General features: G+C 33.7%; 1 protein-coding gene across 1 annotated transcript in view; it reads left to right on the forward strand.

Moving 5' to 3' along the window:
* Positions 1 to 19,982, forward strand: part of LOC100374726 (inositol hexakisphosphate and diphosphoinositol-pentakisphosphate kinase 2-like) — a 42,799-nt gene that overhangs the window by 20,340 nt on the left and 2,477 nt on the right. The window contains exons 10-21 of the mRNA XM_078008787.2: positions 4,696 to 4,782; positions 5,341 to 5,416; positions 6,929 to 7,127; positions 7,492 to 7,617; positions 7,767 to 7,888; positions 8,906 to 9,018; positions 10,018 to 10,084; positions 10,923 to 11,064; positions 11,924 to 12,147; positions 12,697 to 12,942; positions 14,992 to 15,213; positions 17,407 to 17,623. Coding sequence (XP_077864913.2) covers positions 4,696 to 4,782; positions 5,341 to 5,416; positions 6,929 to 7,127; positions 7,492 to 7,617; positions 7,767 to 7,888; positions 8,906 to 9,018; positions 10,018 to 10,084; positions 10,923 to 11,064; positions 11,924 to 12,147; positions 12,697 to 12,942; positions 14,992 to 15,213; positions 17,407 to 17,623 — 1,841 coding nt within the window. The remainder of the gene's footprint in view (positions 1 to 4,695; positions 4,783 to 5,340; positions 5,417 to 6,928; positions 7,128 to 7,491; positions 7,618 to 7,766; positions 7,889 to 8,905; positions 9,019 to 10,017; positions 10,085 to 10,922; positions 11,065 to 11,923; positions 12,148 to 12,696; positions 12,943 to 14,991; positions 15,214 to 17,406; positions 17,624 to 19,982) is intronic.

Here is a 19,982-nt window from a genome sequence, read left to right on the forward strand (position 1 = left end):
AAACACTGTTGAGTTTTATTTAATTATGCATTTATATATGGTTTATTTAGCAAACTGTTTATGGTCTTTTTTTAGGGTTGTGCCAGACTGGCAACATAACTTTTTGCTTAATGACTAAGTCAGTGGTAATTAATTTACAGTTTCATTCTCGTGTTGAATGTATCATCTGATTAAGTGTAAAAATTTTTAAACTGGTATCATAATTTTAGTTGGGGTTGTTGATACAATAATATGGCACTGAGTGTGTTATTGGGATGTGAATTATGATTCACGGAGCTGCAGCACTATTGCATTATTACATATTTTGTCAGCAATATTTAAGTGCCAATAATATTTCTTTTTTTTTTTTTTTTTTGGGTATAATTTTTAATGACTTCATTTAAAATTTTAAGTTTGAATGTTAGGGGAATGAGACATTCGTATAGTAAACGAAAAGCTGTTTTTAGATTTTTTAGACAGCAAAGGGGTGACATTATTTTGGTTCAAGAAACTCATAGTTGTTCTAATTCGGAGAGTGTGTGGAAGAGGGAGTGGGGTGGCAGTGTCATTTATTCGCATGGCACACAAAATAGTTGTGGGGTAGCAATATTTTTTAATAAGAATTTAAATGTTAATATTAGAAACAAGATGATTGATAATGATGGGAGGTATATTTTTGTTGAAGTGGAAATTAATGATCTGGTTTTAGTCATAGCAAATCTATATGTACCCAATAAGGAAAACGAACAAATTGAATTCTTAGCCACTGTAAGAGGTTTAATTGATTATAACTTTCCAAATTGTAATTTAATAATTGGAGGTGATCTAAACATCCCTCTTGATCCAGTAATGGATAAAAGAGGTGATAGGCCAGAGCTGAGGAATACTTTCAGGCGCGACATGTATACATTTATTAATTCCTTATCACTTATTGATGTTTACCGTAAACTAAACCCAGCACAGTATAGGTTTACTTGGCGAAGAGCTAATGCTGCGTCTCGTCTAGATTATTTTTTGACATCGCCATCTGTATTTAGAAATATTAGGAAGTTTGACATCATGCCTTGTACTAAATCAGACCATGATGCAATTTCAATAACTTATGAAATTGGTAAAAAGCAGGTTAGAGGACCAGGTTTTTGGAAATTTAATTGTGATTTATTAAATGATGATTCATATTCTAAAATGATTAAAATACAGATCTCTAGTGTCGTGGGTGAAAACAAACATATGGATGATCAAGCTTTGTTTGAGTTTTTAAAATATAAAATTCGAGAGGCGACAGTTGAATTTTCAAAAAAGAAAGCACAAGAGAGACGAAGTAAAGAAAAGGAACTAATGCTTGAACTACAGAAATTGGAAGAACAAATAGATGAAAATTTAGATGAGATGGTATTAGCCCAATACGAAATTAAAAAACAAGAATTAGATGATATTATTGATAATAATATTAGAGGTTCAATTGTAAGGTCAAGGGTTCAATGGTTTGAAAATGGTGAGAAAAGTACAAAATTCTTTTTGAATTTAGAGAAACGTAATTATTCAAAAAAGACCATTGTTGAGTTGAAAAAAGGGAATGAATATTTGACGAGTGAAAGGGACATTTTAAAGGAAATTAATAGGTATTATAAGGAGCTCTATACATCAGAAAAAAACAATTTGGAATTTAGTGAGAATGATAATTTATTTTTCATAAAAGAAAATATTCCTATTTTACCAAATGAGATTGCACTACAGTGTGAGGGCCCACTTACTAAGGAGGAAGTTTTTGATGTGCTTAAAAAAGCCCCTCAGAATAAGACTCCAGGTAGCGATGGTCTACCCCCCGAGTTTTATTTATTTTTTTGGGAATATATTGGAGATGCACTAGTTGCTTCACTCAATCATGGTTATAGAGAAGGCATGATGTCAAACACACAAAAACAGGCAGTCATTACCTTATTACCAAAGCCAGATAAAGACCAACTTCATCTAGGAAATTGGAGACCAGTTTCTTTATTAAATAGTGATTATAAGCTAGCAAGTAGGTGTATTGTAAAACGTCTTGAGAATATTTTGCCTAAGATTATCAACGAAGATCAATCAGCTTTTATTTCGGGGAGGAAAATTATGGATAATATAAGGCTTATCTCTGATGTTATCGATTATTGTGAGGAGTATGAGCACCCAGGGGCAGTGATGTTTGTGGACTTCTCTAAAGCTTACGATACTTTGGAATGGAACTTTATAAATAAGGCATTGAAATTGTTTAATTTTGGTGATTCATTTATACGTTGGGTAAATGTATTTTATAATGATATTAAGAGTTGTGTTGTAAACAATGGGTTTTCCACAGGTTGGTTTGGACTATCACGGGGTATAAGACAGGGCTGTCCTTTATCGACTGCACTGTTTGTAATTGCTATCGAACTCCTTGCCATTTCTATACGTGCCAGTAAAGAAATTGAAGGAGTACATTTGCCTTATGACAATGAAATTCGATTTTTAGGGTATGCAGATGATACCACGCTCTTTTTGGGGGATCAGGTGTCAGTTAAGCACATTCTTATTTTGTTAAAGTACTTTCATAAGTGTTCTGGACTTAGAATTAACTTGCAAAAAACACAGCTTTTACTAGTAGGTACTATGAAAAGGCAATGGAGGGAAATAGATGAGATTTCACCCACTGATAAGCCAATTAGATATTTAGGCATTTACCTGGGCCACAATAAAAGGTGTAATAAGAAATTAAATTTTGATGATAAGATAACTAAAATTTCAAATATTCTGTCAGTCTGGAAATCACGTAATTTAACTCTCAAAGGAAAGGTTATTTTAGTTAAGGTATTTGGTGCATCAAATCTGGTGTATTCAATGACTGCGATTTCAACCCCAAGTAATGTTATTAATGAGGCTAGGTCCTTGCTATTCAATTTCTTGTGGAGGGGTAAAAAACATCATATAAAGCGTAATACCCTAATTGGTAACTATGATCAAGGAGGCCTTCGTATGGTGGATATTGAAATTTTGAACAAAGCAATAAAACTTTCCTGGGCTGTTAAAATTATAGATACAGAATCAACTATAGCTGTATTCAGTCATTATTATTTTAGAAATTATGGGGGTTTGCGATTTTTACTCCAGTGCAATTATGATTGGGGCCAAATAAATGGTAGAATACCTCCCTTTTACATGGATATTATAAGATATTGGAGTGAGATAAATAAACAGAAGGAACCAAGTTGTGTACAGGAAGTTATAACGCAAACAATTTGGAATAATAAATATATTTTGATAAATGGGAGCTCTGTATATTACAGTAAATGGCACATCAGTGGAGTAAGGTACATCGGTAATTTGTTAGATAATAACGGTAAATTTCTAAAGTGCCATCAGTTTACTGAAAAATATAATATTGCTGTGAATTTTATAACATATACAGGTATTATTTCGGCAATTCCATCAAAATGGAAAAAGCTTTTGAAATCTAATGACCATGTGCATGTAACTGGACAAAATGTTCAAAATACAATTGATTATGGAAAGGGTAAAACAAAAGATTTCTATAAAATACTGATAAAAAGTAAATTTGAACCCCCAAGCTCAGAAACTAAATATGGGTCAATGATTTATGGGCGGAACATAGCAGGAAAATGGAAGGCAATTTGGGAGTTACCTTATAAGGTAACAGGTGAAGAAAAAATGAGAATTTTTCAGTTCAAAATTTTGCATAGAATTGTAACAACAAATTTATTCTTATACAAAAATAACTTAAGAACAGATAGTATGTGTAAATATTGTCAAAATGAGGAAAATTTAGAACATTTGTTCTGGTATTGTTCAACTGCACAAAGATTTTGGAATTCGTTTGACGAGTTCTGGAAAAAGATTTCTGATGATAACACAAAATTAATCACATGTTCAAGTATTATCTTCGGAGTACTGGAAAACAGATCCCTTTTAAATTTGTTGTTACTAATTGGTAAATATGTCTTGTATTGTAGCAGGTTTACTGGTTATAGCCCAACAATAGCCTATTTTATAAGTAAAATTAGAAACCAAATTAACATTGAAAAATGTGTTTTAACTGAAAAAAAGTTTGAAACGAAATGGAGCAAAGTGCTGCAAGTGATTGAAGGATATTTGTAAGTTAATTTTATAAGTTTATTTAACATGTAGTCATTGTAAATTAATGAAATTCAACAGTTAATAAAAGAAAACAAATGAACCCCTCCCTCATACACACACTAACAACAACAGCCCCTCCCCCAACCATTTTTTTTCCCCACTTTTCCCCCTTCTCTTTTTCTTTTTCTAATATTGCTTCATTTTATGTTGTTAATTACCTTTATGTATATCTTTTTGACATGTAGGATTATTTTGAAGTAATGTACTTTTTTGGGAAAATATGTGAATAAAAAAAAAAAATTTAAAAGAAAAAAAAAAAAAAAAAAAAAAAAAAAAAAAAAATGTAAGTAATATGTACCCACTACCTCAAAGACAATGTAAGTAATGTGTACCCACTACCTCAAAGACAATGTAAGTAATATGTACCAACTACATGTACCTCAGTGATAATGTAAGTAATATGTACCCACTATCTAAGTGACAATTTGTGAATATGTACCAACTAACTTATATATAATAACCCTGGAATCTATGTTGCTCTGTCTGTTGTTATCTGTGCTGCTATCTCTGTGTGCCACACAATTTCTGACCATATTTATTTCTCCCTAGGATGGAGTTACGCTGCGTAATCGGTGTCATGCGTCATGGAGACAGAACACCTAAACAGAAAATGAAAATGGAAGTCAAGCACCAAAAGTGAGAACCGGTATATTAATTTTGACGATAACAACCGCTGACACCCCTGGACACAACTCTTTTATTAGGGGTGCCAAGTGATAAAAATTACATACATTATTTATACACTTTTTTCAAGGTTTTTTTTTTTTTTTTAAACCATTTTTTAATCATCCATGGCTTATGTTGATGATAACAATTCAAGGAATTTCATGAAATATTAAAATGGTGAATTTTTTTTTTTAATTCTTTGAGCATTCTACACTTGCAGAATAATTTTTTCTTAATAGATGACAAGTGTACAATTGAATTTTAAATTTAAACAACTCAAATATGATGATACTATTGATTGGCAACTTTGCAGCGGGTGGATGCAAAGTTAAAAACAAATGCCGCTAACGATCTTCCATTAAATATTGCAATGTTCCATGGGAAATTAATAGCAGTTTTTACGATCAGTTTGTTTTACTGTTGATCGCTGTAATAAAATGGTATCATGAATATATATATTTTGAGAACTGTAGAAAAGTCGGTAAATACGCAACCTTATTTATATATTTAATTCCCGCTTTATCATAGATTCTTTGATCTGTTTGAGAAGTATGCTGGTTTCAAAAAAGGAAAGATCAAACTAAAAAAACCAAGTCAGCTTCAGGTAAAAAAAAATCAAGCTCTTTATCATTTCTGTAAGTTTGTTGCTTTTAACATTGCACTCAACTTACTGTAAAGCATGACTTTTTATCTAGTATTTTATTTTAGCTAATTCAGCCAATCCGTAATTTCACTAATTCAAGATGTAGCAAATTTAAAACTACTGTTAGTAGAATACTTTATTTTCGCTGTTTTCACAGAAGGGATGATTCCGTGAAAATAAAATTCAGTCAATATACTTTTTTTCCTATATTTTACATTAAACTTATCAAAAATCAGTGAAAATAAATTCTATACAAAACGCCCAAAACGCCTTTTCAGCGAAAATTAATTCCAGCGAAAATAAAGTATTCCATAGTAAACTTTATCCTAGCGTTCTTTTGTCTTATACCGTGTTGTGTTCACACCTGGGGTCAGGGAGTCAGACAGATTAAATACCGTCCGAATATTCATTTAATCGGCAAATTTACTGTCATGCAAAGCGATACCTCGTTGTATGAGTTCACTTTGACCTCAAATTACAGGGAACTACAGCGTAAACAAAACATAAATTTTGCATTATTGAACCCTGATACGTACCAATACCAGCCTACCAACTCATAAACATCCAGTTAACGTTACACCGTAAATATGCCGTAAATACCAACGTGCACGTTACACTATTTCACTTTTCATGTCTAATCACCGTAAACTATGTGAAATTTGTTTGTTTCCAAAACTTGTTTTCCATGTGCTTGCCGATTACCGAACAGTGCGGCATGTCCCTGCATGGTACATACTTGTTTACTGTAGTTCGCAAGCAGTCGGCGAAATAATCATTTAAAACTTAACATTTCTAAAAAAAGCATGAGTAACCCTTATACTGTAAATAAAGAAGTAATATGAGCATCAATGACCATTGGGATTCACGCGACCAACCAACCAATTAGAATTGTGCTCTTCGCCGAGTCGCACAATCGCGTCGCAGAGTTAGTTTTTAGACTCCCTTACATAACTCCAACTATATAACAACTCATGACTTTATTCTATACACCAGTATATAACAATGCTTCAATTTTTGCATATACTTAATAGATTTTTGTAGCACTGAATAGCGCACATTGTCATTTCAAAATGCAGTATGACTAATAACAAATCAGCCCACCAATTTTTAATGATATGTTTTGATCATAAAATGTCACATTTTGCACACTGATCGTTCCAAAGAAAACAAACTATGAAAAATAAAGCATACTTGATATCCCACAGATTTGCCCGTGGTGGAGCCCTGATTTGGCATGACACAAACAATGCCACCAACGGCAGTAAGAGAGGGTGTCATGGGAGGGTGTAAAAAAAAATTGTAGCTAGACACTAAGAAAGAAAAAATTGCATGCAAGGTGTTGCAGAAAAAAATGTTACCACATTCAAGAAAAATAAAAATGTACAGATAAGACAACACAAAAAAAAAACTCTTTCAGCCCCCCCCCCCCATAATTTCAGATGGTTGACCCCTTATCTACTTGATCGACCACAGGAAATCCTAGATGTTGCCAGGTTTCTCCTCCTTGAGTTGGAAACGAGAGCTAGTGAATCTGAAATAGAAGAAAAGATGGGTAAACTAGAACAGCTTAAGACTGTCTTAGAGATGTATGGGAGGTTTTCTGGAATAAATCGCAAAGTGCAACTGAAGTATCAACCGAATGGAAGACCAAGACAATCCAGTAGTGATGATGGTAAGTGTCAATTTTAGAAAAAAGCCTGGAATAATATTCATTTGTTTCATCACATTTTGAACAAAACAAAAAAAAACATTTTTATAATAATTTTGAAATATAACAAACTAAAAAACACATTGGCAGGCGACAGACAAGTATTGTGAAAACAGAAAATCAACAGAGACAGTCATTTCAGTCAAATAAAACAGCTGATTACATTTCACACTTTGCCCATGTCTACTAATTTATGTTTTTTGTTTACTTAAATTACATTATTATGAAAATAAAAACAATTGATTACAGCTAACGAAAATACCCTTTGCTGACTCACGAGACTGGTATCTAAATGCTATGAAAAAAAATCGGTTTCCTTTATTTTTAGATGGACAGAAGCCAGAGCCTTCATTGTTATTAATATTGAAATGGGGCGGTGAGTTAACTCCTGCTGGCAGAGTTCAAGCTGAAGAATTAGGAAGAGCATTTAGATGTATATACCCTGGAGGCCAAGGTATGTATGGAAATATCAGAATGATTAATTCTTTGTGATTCTGTATCTAGCATGTTATAGAATTGATCAGACATTTATACACAACATGTTGATCATTCAATGCTCTAAGGTCCATCTCATTATATCTATCTTTCTCATTTCTTTTAAAGGTGAATATGCAGGTTTTCCTGGTTGTGGTTTGCTACGTCTCCATAGTACTTACAGACATGATTTAAAAATTTATGCGTCAGATGAAGGCAGAGTACAGATGACGGCTGCTGCGTTTACCAAGGTACAATATCAGATCAATTATGTTGTGACTCATTGAGTCATTAATTTACCATTTACTCTTTTACATTACAACGTTGGTCCATGCATAATGTACATGAAAGTAATTTTATTATCATTTGGGCCAGACATTTATTATCTCTTGTTTCGCGAACCCACCGAATGAACAGGAGCCGAAAATGAAATAAAAATAAAATTTTATTTCAGCGTAATTTCTCGCGCCCGCCGACTTGTAAGTGCAAAAAATGGCTAAAAAAAACTTATTTTTATCTTCATTTTTTTTCTGCCCGTCGCATAACAAACTCAAGTTGCATTTTCGCGGGAGTATCATGATCAAAGTACCGAAGTCTCGTGCAGATGAGAAACAAGGTTATACATGGAATAAAATTTTATTTCATTTCCTCTTTCCGATCAATGACCTCACTTACAATTCTATGAGAATCACACAAATCTAATGGAAAAAAAGAATTAATTTTATTTTTTTCTCGCTCTCGTCATAATAATTGCTTTATAAAAACTCGAGAAACAAGGAATAAATAAAGTCAAACTTCACACATATATCATATATCTTGTGATCATATGCTGTCCATTTCATTCACGATGACATAATGGTGGTCATTTTAATATTAAATATGCATCAAAATGGGGCAACTCTGCCATCTCGTAAGTGGATCTTGGTTGTGCATCAACAGATTTCATTCAAACTTGGTAGACGTGCCCAAACTTTAGGTTCTCTCCCATTCTGTTTATTTTTTTAATGTCATAGTTAGTTCATATTTTAACCCTTATCATTTCATCCCCATGTACTTTTACATTGACATGTTATAGGGTGGTGGTCGCCGCGTCGCGCCATGTTCGATATGGGACTCATAGCGACATATACAACACGTGTAAAATACATTGTTTATTTACATGAAATTCGAACACGTGCTGCGTGACGTCCACTGCCCTTTAAGTTTTCCCCCATTAGCTGCGTCCATATTTCTACATGTATTTTTCCCTTTCATTCTGTCAAATTCAGGGCATGCTAGCACTGGAAGGTGAATTGACGCCAATTTTAGTTCAAATGGTTAAAAGCTCACATGGTTTACTGGATTTTGATAAAGATTCAGACTCCTTAACATTGCATACAAGGTAACAGAATAAATAATGCTTTATGATTAACATCAGATGTAAGATTCCGCTCCATTTTTTCGTTGTTCATATTTTTGTTTCGGTTTTATTTCATTTTTTTTTTTCAGTTTTTTAAATATCATATACCATAATGCAATTGCGATGTCTTTCAAAATGGAGGCCTACAAACAATAAGATTTCTATTTCAAACTGTAGATCATTGTGTTGTACTCGATACAGAAATAACAGAACTACAATTTATATTTCAGAATTGCTTTTTTTTAAATTTATATTCCCTGTTAGATATATTGAAACCCTGACATTTTACATTCTTACAGTAAAACTTCAACCAAAATTTTTCATTTTGTTCAATTTACTTCTAAAGTTAGTTTACCAACTAAAGTTACTAGGGAATTTATTGACATGAATCTTGTAGGTTTGGTGTTGCTGAAATAGACATTACACACCAGCATGCTTTGGTTTTATTCAACTCCAGATTGATGTGTACTCTATTGGCGAGTGCGTTTAATTACAATGTTCCAAAACTTATACAGTGGCCATGGGGGCAGTGGGGGCAGTCGCCCTCATGCCAAATAGGTCGTGTGGGCCTCGCCCCCACGATAAAATATGGTGAAACACTCATCTATATTTGTCACTAAAATCCACCGCAATTTCGCGAAAGGCCCCTAAAACTTATGCACTTGAATTTTCTCCCAAAATGCAGGAAACAGTGTTTCAGAGGGTCGAGATTTAAAAATTTCTCCCGGGAAGCATACCCCCCCCCAAGAAAGGTCCTTCGGCACTTCATTTGTTGACATTCACCTAAAATCCTCCGCCCCCACAGTCAAAAAAAGCTGCCGCCGCCTCTGTGATAACAATCACACCAATGTTTATAAATTCACTAGTAACTTTAATAGTGAACCATCTTTAGAAGTATATTAAACATTTTAAACAAGACTTCATTTTGAAATTCTACTGTAAAAACTGTAAATATATGTGTCTTCTTTTGTATATTTTCAGTGTTAAACAGAGACTGTACGAGTCAATGAACGATAATAAAATCTTCACAGCTGAAGACATACAAAAGGTAACTATTAACATTTTCACCACTAATTCTCTCTTTTCATCACAAATTCACAAAATAGTCTTGTTTGTATAGTCTTAACTTGCTTTCAGAAGATTGGGACAAAGATAGCCAAATTTTTTTGAGTAAAAACTGAAAATTGACTTAAATTTTGTCTGTTGGCTCCAAAATTAGGGTTCATTTCATCCAGAAATATTGAAGAATATAAAGAGAAAATTGCAGACAAATTTGGGGAAGAATGTTAGGTTGTGAAAAGGTTAAACTACTACATTTAATGAAAAAAATTGTGTATTAGGTGATATTAATCAAGTGATATTAATGATTGAAATTTGCTATCACTTCAGTATTACGCACAGCTTTGCTAGGGTACTACTGTGTCCTTGTTGCAACTTTATTTTAAATTTTTATTCATTATGTGACAATGGGCCGATTATAAGGCTGCTGTTGTGAATATTGAGAAATTGTCTGTGCTGCTTTCCTATTCAAATCCTATTATTTGTCCATTTATCTCAAATTATCAAACCTTGAGGGAAAGGAGTGCATTAGCAATGATACACACATGGTGTTGTCATAAACAGTTACTGTAAAATACTTTATTTTCACTTGGAATTCATTTATGCTATTTTCGCTGAAGGGATGATTCAGTAAAAATTAAATCTAGTAAATATTTTTTTTTTTTCTATATTTTACATTCAACTTGTCAAAAATCAGTGAAAATAAATCCCATACAAAACACCCAAAAAGTCTTTTCAGCGACAAATAAATATAAAAATAAAGTATTTTACAGTATTTATCAAAATGTTATCATTTACTTTCAAATTGCTGTATCATTCGTTCATAGATAGCACCGACAAATCCAAAAGCGCAGTTAGATTCCCTAGGTCTGATTGTTAACCCATATGAGAAATGTGAGAAAGTCTCCAAGCTTGTGAACTACCTGGTTGAGCAGATTAAATGTAAACTTGTGGATAGTAAATTTTCAAGTACGTATTATTATATGAATCTACCATAAAATCTGTATTAGTGCCACATCCCTAATATAAGTTGCACCTATTCTTTTTTAACAATTGAGAACCAAAACTTCATCATTTCTCGTATGTATAGATGCACAAAAAAAGAGCTGCATCTTCTCTGTTGCATTCTACCATTTTAATAGAAGTCATAGCTTCTAATACAGATTTTACAGTACTTCTTGTTTTACCACACGTAATACTACTAATAATAATAACTTGATTGCATCTTTAGAAATACTGTAGAATACTTTATTTTTGCTTGGAATTAATTTTCGCTATTTTCACTGAAGGAATGATTCCTATATTGTACATTCAACTTCTCAAAAATAAGTGAAAATAAATAACATACAAAAGAACCAAAAATGTCTTTTCCGCGAAAATTAATTCCAGCTAAAATAAAATATTTTACAGTACACATTTTCTATCAGTATATACCGGGTAGTAATAAAAACAAAATGAGAAGAAACAAACAAACAAAAACATAAAAAACAATGAAATAAAATTAAAAATCAAATCATAAGATTTGTGTATGATCGTATGTTAATTTCTCCGGTATGCAATGGTCAATTATGTTCAAAATTGATAGCAAATAGAAAACGCATTTTCAGATACATGCATTCCTAATTTTGTTTTGCAATCACATAATCAGGTGTGTGGTGTAATGTTAATTAGGGAGATTGTAGGTGTGGTATGTGTTGCTCTGACAAATTATATATTGTCTCCTGTTCTTTATTGTCTCTAGCAACCTCTATATTGTCTCTGGCATTAACTGAATTGCCCCTGGCAACCTCTGTATTGAAACTCATCATTTACCAATTATTTCTTACAGATTTTAAACTTTATTACAAAGAAGGGTTAGATTTAATGTTAAAAAGATGGGCCAAGCTGGAAAAAGATTTCAAATTAAAGAGTGGACTATTTGACATTACGAAAATACCAGACATATACGACTGCATAAAGTATGACTGTCTTCATAACCGGGCATTACGTCTTAAAGGCATGGACGAGCTATTCAGAGTGACACAGGATTTGGCTAATGTTATAATTCCACAGGTGAGTGGTACAATAAGCATTTTTCGTCAAAATAGCCACCAATTTGAATCCTTTTCATGGTAGTATCATATTTTGCGTACAAAGAATACAAGGTTACGCATGAAGTCAGACTGAGTACATTTATCAACCAACAGGTAGAAAAGATTGCAATCCAGTACAGCCTGAGTGACTTCTTTTTCAGTATTCTCAGGATACTCAGCCCTATTATTATACATTTTTTCCCGTTTGTAGTAATGGTTTAATGAGAGATAACAGCCAAAACAAAAATTATTTTGCTCTGAGCAAAAGTTTGTGTTCAGTAACGCAATTCTATTACTATCATGCATTGTTCTATGCTCAACATGAACAAAGGAAGTTTTTTAATTGGATGTCAACTTTATAATATAATATATTCAATGTTAACAAAGTACTGGTAGTTCAGTCAGCACCCATATAAAGGAAATTTGAATGAGTGGAGATACATTTTGGAATGAATGCAGAATACATATACGAAATGAAATGGTAAATTATTTTGTTTTCGGTGCTAAATTTTTTTTACTGTAATCTCAGGAATATGGAATATCTGCTGAAGAAAAGCTGGGTATTGGACATGGCATATGTTTACCACTGCTGGAAAAACTCTACAGGGATCTGCAGAGAATCCATGTTGAAGAAGAGAATGTAAATCGACTAAATCCTCAATATTCTGATGGTGTGGCCACTCCAGGTAGACATGTCAGAACCAGACTGTATTTCACTAGCGAGAGCCATATTCATTCACTGCTAAACTGCATTAGATATGGAGGACTCTGTGATGTAAGTAACTTTACATATGTATTGAAGAGACACTGCGAGATCCTGTATTAAGTGTGAAATCAAGCCATGCATGGCACAGTCCCTGTTAGCTATCGAATTTGAGATATATAGTTTTGTTTATAGTAATATAGCTGGAATATAACCATGTCAGGAATATGATTATGATGACTGTTTAACATTAAAATGATTGACATTTGTATCTGATCATCAAACGAGTACTTGTCCATATTGAGAGATATTGCTCTGGAACAGCATTAATTAAAACAAAATCAGCCATTTTGAATACATGTATATATCTATAGCATGATGTATAATGAATATGTAAAATTTTAACATAATCGGTCAAAGCATGTCAGAGATATGGCTCCAGAAGTCTATTCATTTAAACAAAATGGCTGCCAGTTCGCCATTTTGAATCCGATCTGAAAAATAACATGCATTTCTATATGCAATCAAATTGGATATGTGAATCACTGGTCATATGACAAGGGAAAATATGGTCCGTTGTCACTTTATTTCAAGTGTCCATAACTATTAGTTGATATTAAAAAGAAGTAATTTTATACAGTTCATAGATTCAATTATCACCATCAAATCGGTATCTGTATCGTACCCACTTTTTTTGAACAGTCAAAAACCCAAAACTCACCATTTTTTATATGTGTAGATCCTTTAATAGAGGCCACCTCCCCTCTGTTGCATTGTCCCAACAATTCAAAAACTATCTATTTTACATTATGTTTGAGAACGTTGTAGTCATAAAAATGTGTTGGCTAACTGTTTTCGTAAAAATATCAGAACAATCGATTTTGTTTATTTAGCAGTCACAGGACGTAATTAACGTTGACTTTAGTGTTATCAACATTTTTGAATAGAGTGTTGCAAGGGCTACAATAACATGTGAAAATTGTTACCGGTAGTCATTAATCATGATTATCATTTTTACCAAGCTTTTTCTGTTTTGCCCAACAAAGTCTACTACATCCTTAATAGAAGCTGCGGCTTCTAATGCAGATTTTACAGTACTAATTGGTGTAAAGCATGCACAATAATAGCGTTTGAATTATGATGTCACTGAACATTATATAATGGTCAATTATTCATTAAGGTATTGAATTTGAACAAACAATAAGTAAACTCATGACAGACATATTTAGAACTGTTGTGGTGTCACATGGGATTTTACTATCGTCTTTGCACATAGTCATAATTTGATCATTTTCATGAATTTAACCACATTCTATGATTATGTCCATTCTACTGTAAGATCTTGTAACCTTGACATTGGTGTCACAACAAATTTTTGCTACTGAACAATTTTACAACAGCAATTTTTTCAACAACAAAAAATGGATGAATTGTTGGGCTCATCCTGATTGAACTGAAAATATTCTAGAGGAAAACAAATTTTTAATTTTCAATTAACAATGAGTTGCCCGGAGACTAAATATTTCTCCAAAACAATGGATCTACATACACATACTAAAAAAACCAAATCAGCTCATTATAATGACTTTTATCGAATATCACAGGATTTCCAAAAATAAGATCCTATTTTTATCATCTTAGCAATAAATTCATTTCTTTATAAATTACCGATAGTATGCAGAAACCCTGAGCAGTACTTCAAAATTTGACACACTAGAAATATGGTGACGAATGTATTTGAATATAATGTTGCATAAAATGCACTGACTTTAAAGCGGGAGGGTCGTCACCTGCGCACACGCGAGAATTGAGTCCCGATCAACGATAAAAACGTGTGATAAAACGTAAAGGCTCATGGGTAGACGTTTATTAGTAAACAATGACACGTTATGGCCATCTGATGCATGCACAGATGGCGACTCTCCCGCTTTAAATAATTTTGTGAACAATATTCTCCATGATGTTTTATTGCTAACACAAATTCCAAATATGGAACAATTACATGATATTTCCAAGGTGACAGCGTGTTTGAAAATAAAAGTTCATAGTGAGGAAGTTCATTTTGTCTGTAGACTTGTATAATTATATAATGAACGGGATGTAACTTTTTTATCTATGTAGAATGATGAGCAGTGGAAACGTGCAGTGGAGTACCTTGGTGGAGTCAAAGAACTCAACTACATGGCTCAGATTGTTATCATGTTGTATGAAGATCCAAATAAGGACCCTGCATCGGACGAGAGATTTCACGTGGAATTACATTTCAGTCCTGGTGCTAAGGGGCTCTATGAAGATGATGATAGCTTTGTATCCGGGTCTGGGGACAGGCCAACTACTAGCAGTGTAAGTCTCTTCAATGATTTATAAGATTAAGGACAACATCAAAAGTTCAATGTAGGATAAAAAACTTAATTCCTTTATTTTTTTCAGGTGGGAATAATGAAGAAATAATGAAGGGGAATATACGCATGCGCAAACTACTTTGCTGGGTTCTGCACATGCTCTAGGTCCATGCCATGAAATTGACCTCATTTGACGCACATATTTACACTCTGACCAAACCATTTTCTCATCTTGGATGTGTGTTTTTTCATTTTCTGTTATTTTTGTTCATGATTGGATGGAAAAAAACGAACTACAAATACTCCGAGATTTTTTTGACTTATAAATAGGAAAAAAAATAAAATCGTTTTTGTAGGATGGAAACTTTTTGAGGTCAAAACCCCTACCCCCAAACTAAAGCAAATAAGTTTTTTATCCGACATCGATCTTTTGACGTCATCCCTTGAGATCGCTTGAGATCTCACGTGAATTGATGAAATCACATTAACTGCAAAATCTGGATCCAAATTAGTGAATCTGTGAAAGAACCTGGTGTGTGTTCATCACAGGCAGTTTTAAGATGCAATATGAATGAAAACATATATTTTTTAATATTGTTGTTTGATATTCCATACTATAGATAAAATCTGACTATGATTTATTATCTTCTAAAAATAGGTATTCGTTAGATGAGATATCGAAACCATCAATATACAAGTATATAGTGTTTGTTATTGTACGTACAGAAACAACCAGTGCACATGTGCATATTACAGAGTTGTGTTGTTTCATCATGTATGTCCATATTGCATCTTAAACATGCGAAAGTCTACCGTATTTGTCTTCAGTTAAGCGCCAGCCATCTTCAATTAGGCACCAGTGCCACAAAAACATCATATTTGACACCCCAATTAAGCGCCAGACAGTTGAAATTTTGGCACATAATGATCGTGAATTGGGCACCGGCGGATCGACTACTGGCTAGTAGCGATAGACGCGATCGCAGATGTCCTCACTGCTACTGTATGATGGGCTTTTATTCAAACTGCTTATGTCTACTGTAGAAGTAGAAAATATTTGCGTGATTTTTAGTTTAGCGAATTTTGCATTAAGTTCGTAAACACCAAATTAAAACCACATAAAAATGTTCTGTTTCAAATGAGCTGTTATCACAGTAAACAATGTTAAATTATTCTTTAAATGCTCAGTTTAACTATAATTTTGATTTTAGGTATCAACATCACAAGGCTCTTCAATGGATACATCTGAAACCCTATGTTCCGTTGAATTAAATATGACAAAACCAGATAAAGATAGTTATCTTATTTAATAGTTGGTTGTCTTGCATAGTATCCTCAAAATGTCTACTTTGCACTTTCTATACATATATTACCGATATATTTATCAGTCTAGTAAATTTGACTTGCTTTCATCTTTTACAGATGTTATTATATTGTGTAGTACTGTAAATTACTTTATTTTAGCTGAAATTAATTTTCGCTGAAAAGACTTTTTGGGGAAAAAAGTATTTTCACTGAATCATTCCGTAAGCGAAAATTAATTACAATCGAGAATAAAGTATTTTACAGTATAAAAGATCCTATGTTAGGTGTGAAATCAAACATAAGAACAACAATTGTAACTACAAAATTTGGGAATTTCCATGGTTGATTCCCTGTTATACACATTTGATCAATTTCTTTCTGGAAGCTTGGCATATCTCCATTGAACTATAAAAAAGAAGTTCAAGTTCACTACTAACAGTAGATTGTGTAGTATAAATATTTTTCCGACCTCCATGTTGGTCAGTATTTTTCCCCGCCTAAAAGTTGACTTACTGGTAGTATTTTTCTTGCTTAAATTTTGATCAGCATCTCTCATTTTCTAGAAAATAACTGCAAGAGGGAGCACTGCAATACAGCGGCGCCACCAAGTGTGGGAGATAGGGTTCTCCCTACCAGGGTGTGGAGTTTTTGATAATTTTGATGGAGCATTCTATGGCTTCTTTGGGGCCAAAATTACTATCAGACAGGTCACAGTTGAAAATTGTGGGCACATGTGATCCCTGGTCAATCAGAATTTTATGGTTGTCAGATCGAGGATCTGCTCCCCAGGGTAAGGGGTCGCATGGCCATGGCATGAGGGCAGTGCACCCCTGATCCCTTGTTTAAAAAAAAATCCCTGATACTATATTATTCAATGTTTTACCATTAGAATCCAAAAATAACTGAATCGTTAAATGATGTGATATCTCCATTGCCAAGACAAAGAAGGAGTGAAGAAAATCTGTCACAGCTTGATAATTCATGGGAAGTCCGATCACAGCGCGCTGATTCCTTACCAGACAAGATGGTGGCAGAGCATGAAACCCCTCCTAAATTGAAGCACTGTTTATTGTCTGCACCAGCAAACATTACAGCAGCACTTACTGGTTAGTCTTTTTTTTTATTTTCCTACTTGCTATATAATCTTACTATCAGGAATGCACTTTCCAGTTTTCGGGAATATGCAATTACATTGTATGAGCAGATATTTTGCTATAACAGAGCATATTGTTTGTTTTTTTATTTTTTATAGTTTGATAGGTTACAAAATATTCATAAAATATGAAAAACTTATTTTTCTTTCAAACACACACACACAAAGTCAGGCATCAGATACAGATATTGCTAGATATCACAGAGAGACATCAGCTGAAGATAGCTATCTTGTCTTTTACAAAAAAAAATTCAATTTTTTTTCAAAATGTTGATCAAGATCTGTAGCCGATAAGGAAATTATGTTCATTGGATTCAAAATTATCAAAAACAAATGTTACATAAAATTTTGGCCAGAAACGTTATGACACTCAAAGGTAAATCTCTACACAGGTCAACTACAGAAATCATAATGTGTGTGTGTGTGTGTGTTTGCATTTATATACCCCGGTAGTTATGTACTGTAAAACATGTTGAAAAAGGGACATGCAATTTTAGCGAATTGTGGTAAAATGTAGTAATAGCGAAATGTTGATTTAGCGAATCTCTCTTATCATTGTTGATTTCTTGTTTTCACAATACTTGTCTGTCACATTCCAAAACAAATGTGCAATTCCTAATTTCCGAGTTACTATTTTTCTCACGAAATTCGATAGAGGGCGTTCCCAAAGTACCCGGATGACAGCCCGTTCAACGTTCGTGGTGGGGTTGAAATTTGAGCGGCGTCTGCTGCAAGCAATATACTAGTAGTTACTGTTGCCGAAGTCTTATTTTTTTTTTTACAAACGTTTTGCAAGAATTGGTCAAACTGATTAACTGGTATTGTAATGCCCCAGGCTATTCCTCGAGTTCGTTTAAAAAGAAAAAAAACAGCGAAATATCCTGACATGAATGGCGTAACTTTTCATACATTTCTTTCGTCCAAGAAATCAACACTTCGACGCCAGTGGATTCGAATGCTTCGTCGGACCCTGAGTGGACGTCAAACTATATTCTCAGGTTTTTTCACAGCATTTTCCATCCTGTACCAGTATTTTTTGAATTCAATAACTGGAGACAGCCGTCTTTCAACCGCAGTTATACATAGATTGAAAAACGAAGACTGTCAGCTTCCCGAGACGAGCGCAAACGATAACATTGAGCCGGATTTGATGGAAAATTTGTTGCTTGTCGCTTGTTGCCTATCCCCACATTGTTCTTCTTGTTCATAATCCTTATGATGGCATTTGTTGCGAAGTTGAAATTAAAATTACTACGGAAGGAAAAACGTGCATCCATTTATATATTAACTGCATCTGCTGATCGCCTGGTGAATAAAATATTAAATCAAATATACACTACACAGTTACAAACACCAGAAACTATTTTCGAGTTTGATTTAATAATAAACCATGGCTTGTAAGGATTTTCCTTCATGGATCATTTCCGAATACACTCTGCCATAATGAAAATAAATTCTGTATTCTGCACATGATGAAGTTTTACGGAAATGATGCAATAAATAACCATTATCAAGTCGATATTCTTTCAGTCTGGCTGTTGTCCAGTCACTTCGATGCAACAAATATGAGAATATATCAGCTATAATTTCAAACAAAGGCAAAGTATGAAGGTTTCTTTGCCAAGGTTTTACGTTATACGGAGCTACCAAAGTTATCCTCGACTCGCCGTGTTTTACAGTAGGACGACGACTGTTTGACTCTTCGCGATCGTCGGTCTCCAAAAGGCTAACATTTAACTCGTTTGCAAACTCAACAAGTTCAAAAAGTTTAGCTTTACGAACATTGCTGCAAGTTATACCACGATCCTGAAGAAATCCTAAAAGGTTTGAATTCGTGATTTGATGCCACAATCCTGGCGCGTTTCAACCCTTGGGATATTTTACTATAATAGGTCGTGTCTACATCGCGCGTTAAAATTTGCATATAACATTAGCGCGTAACAAAGTTGTGATAAAGGAAAGAGTGGTATGAACAAGGATCAGTGATTACTTGAAATCGATACCAGGAAGGGGGGGTAAAAGAAAAAGTATATAACAATTTATTATTTAATAATTTATTAAAATACATAAGTTTGTCCAACTCCCTGTGCTAAGACGCGCACCACTGTACATGTATTTCTATGGGCTCTTTTCGCGCTGCTGTGGAACGCCGATCGAGCCAGTGAAAATTCGAGAAAACAACACAAACTCAACTTTGAAGTAATCCTGAACAACCAAATTTATATATGTTACACACGTAGGGCTAATCTTGTTACACTGTTCAGAGGAGTCTCAACAACCATCACAAAGTATTGTTTTCTGCGAGTTTTGAG

Source organism: Saccoglossus kowalevskii, chromosome 21 (genome assembly GCF_978046115.1).
Source record: "Saccoglossus kowalevskii chromosome 21, keSacKowa6.1, whole genome shotgun sequence".
NCBI classification, from domain to species: domain Eukaryota; kingdom Metazoa; phylum Hemichordata; class Enteropneusta; family Harrimaniidae; genus Saccoglossus; species Saccoglossus kowalevskii.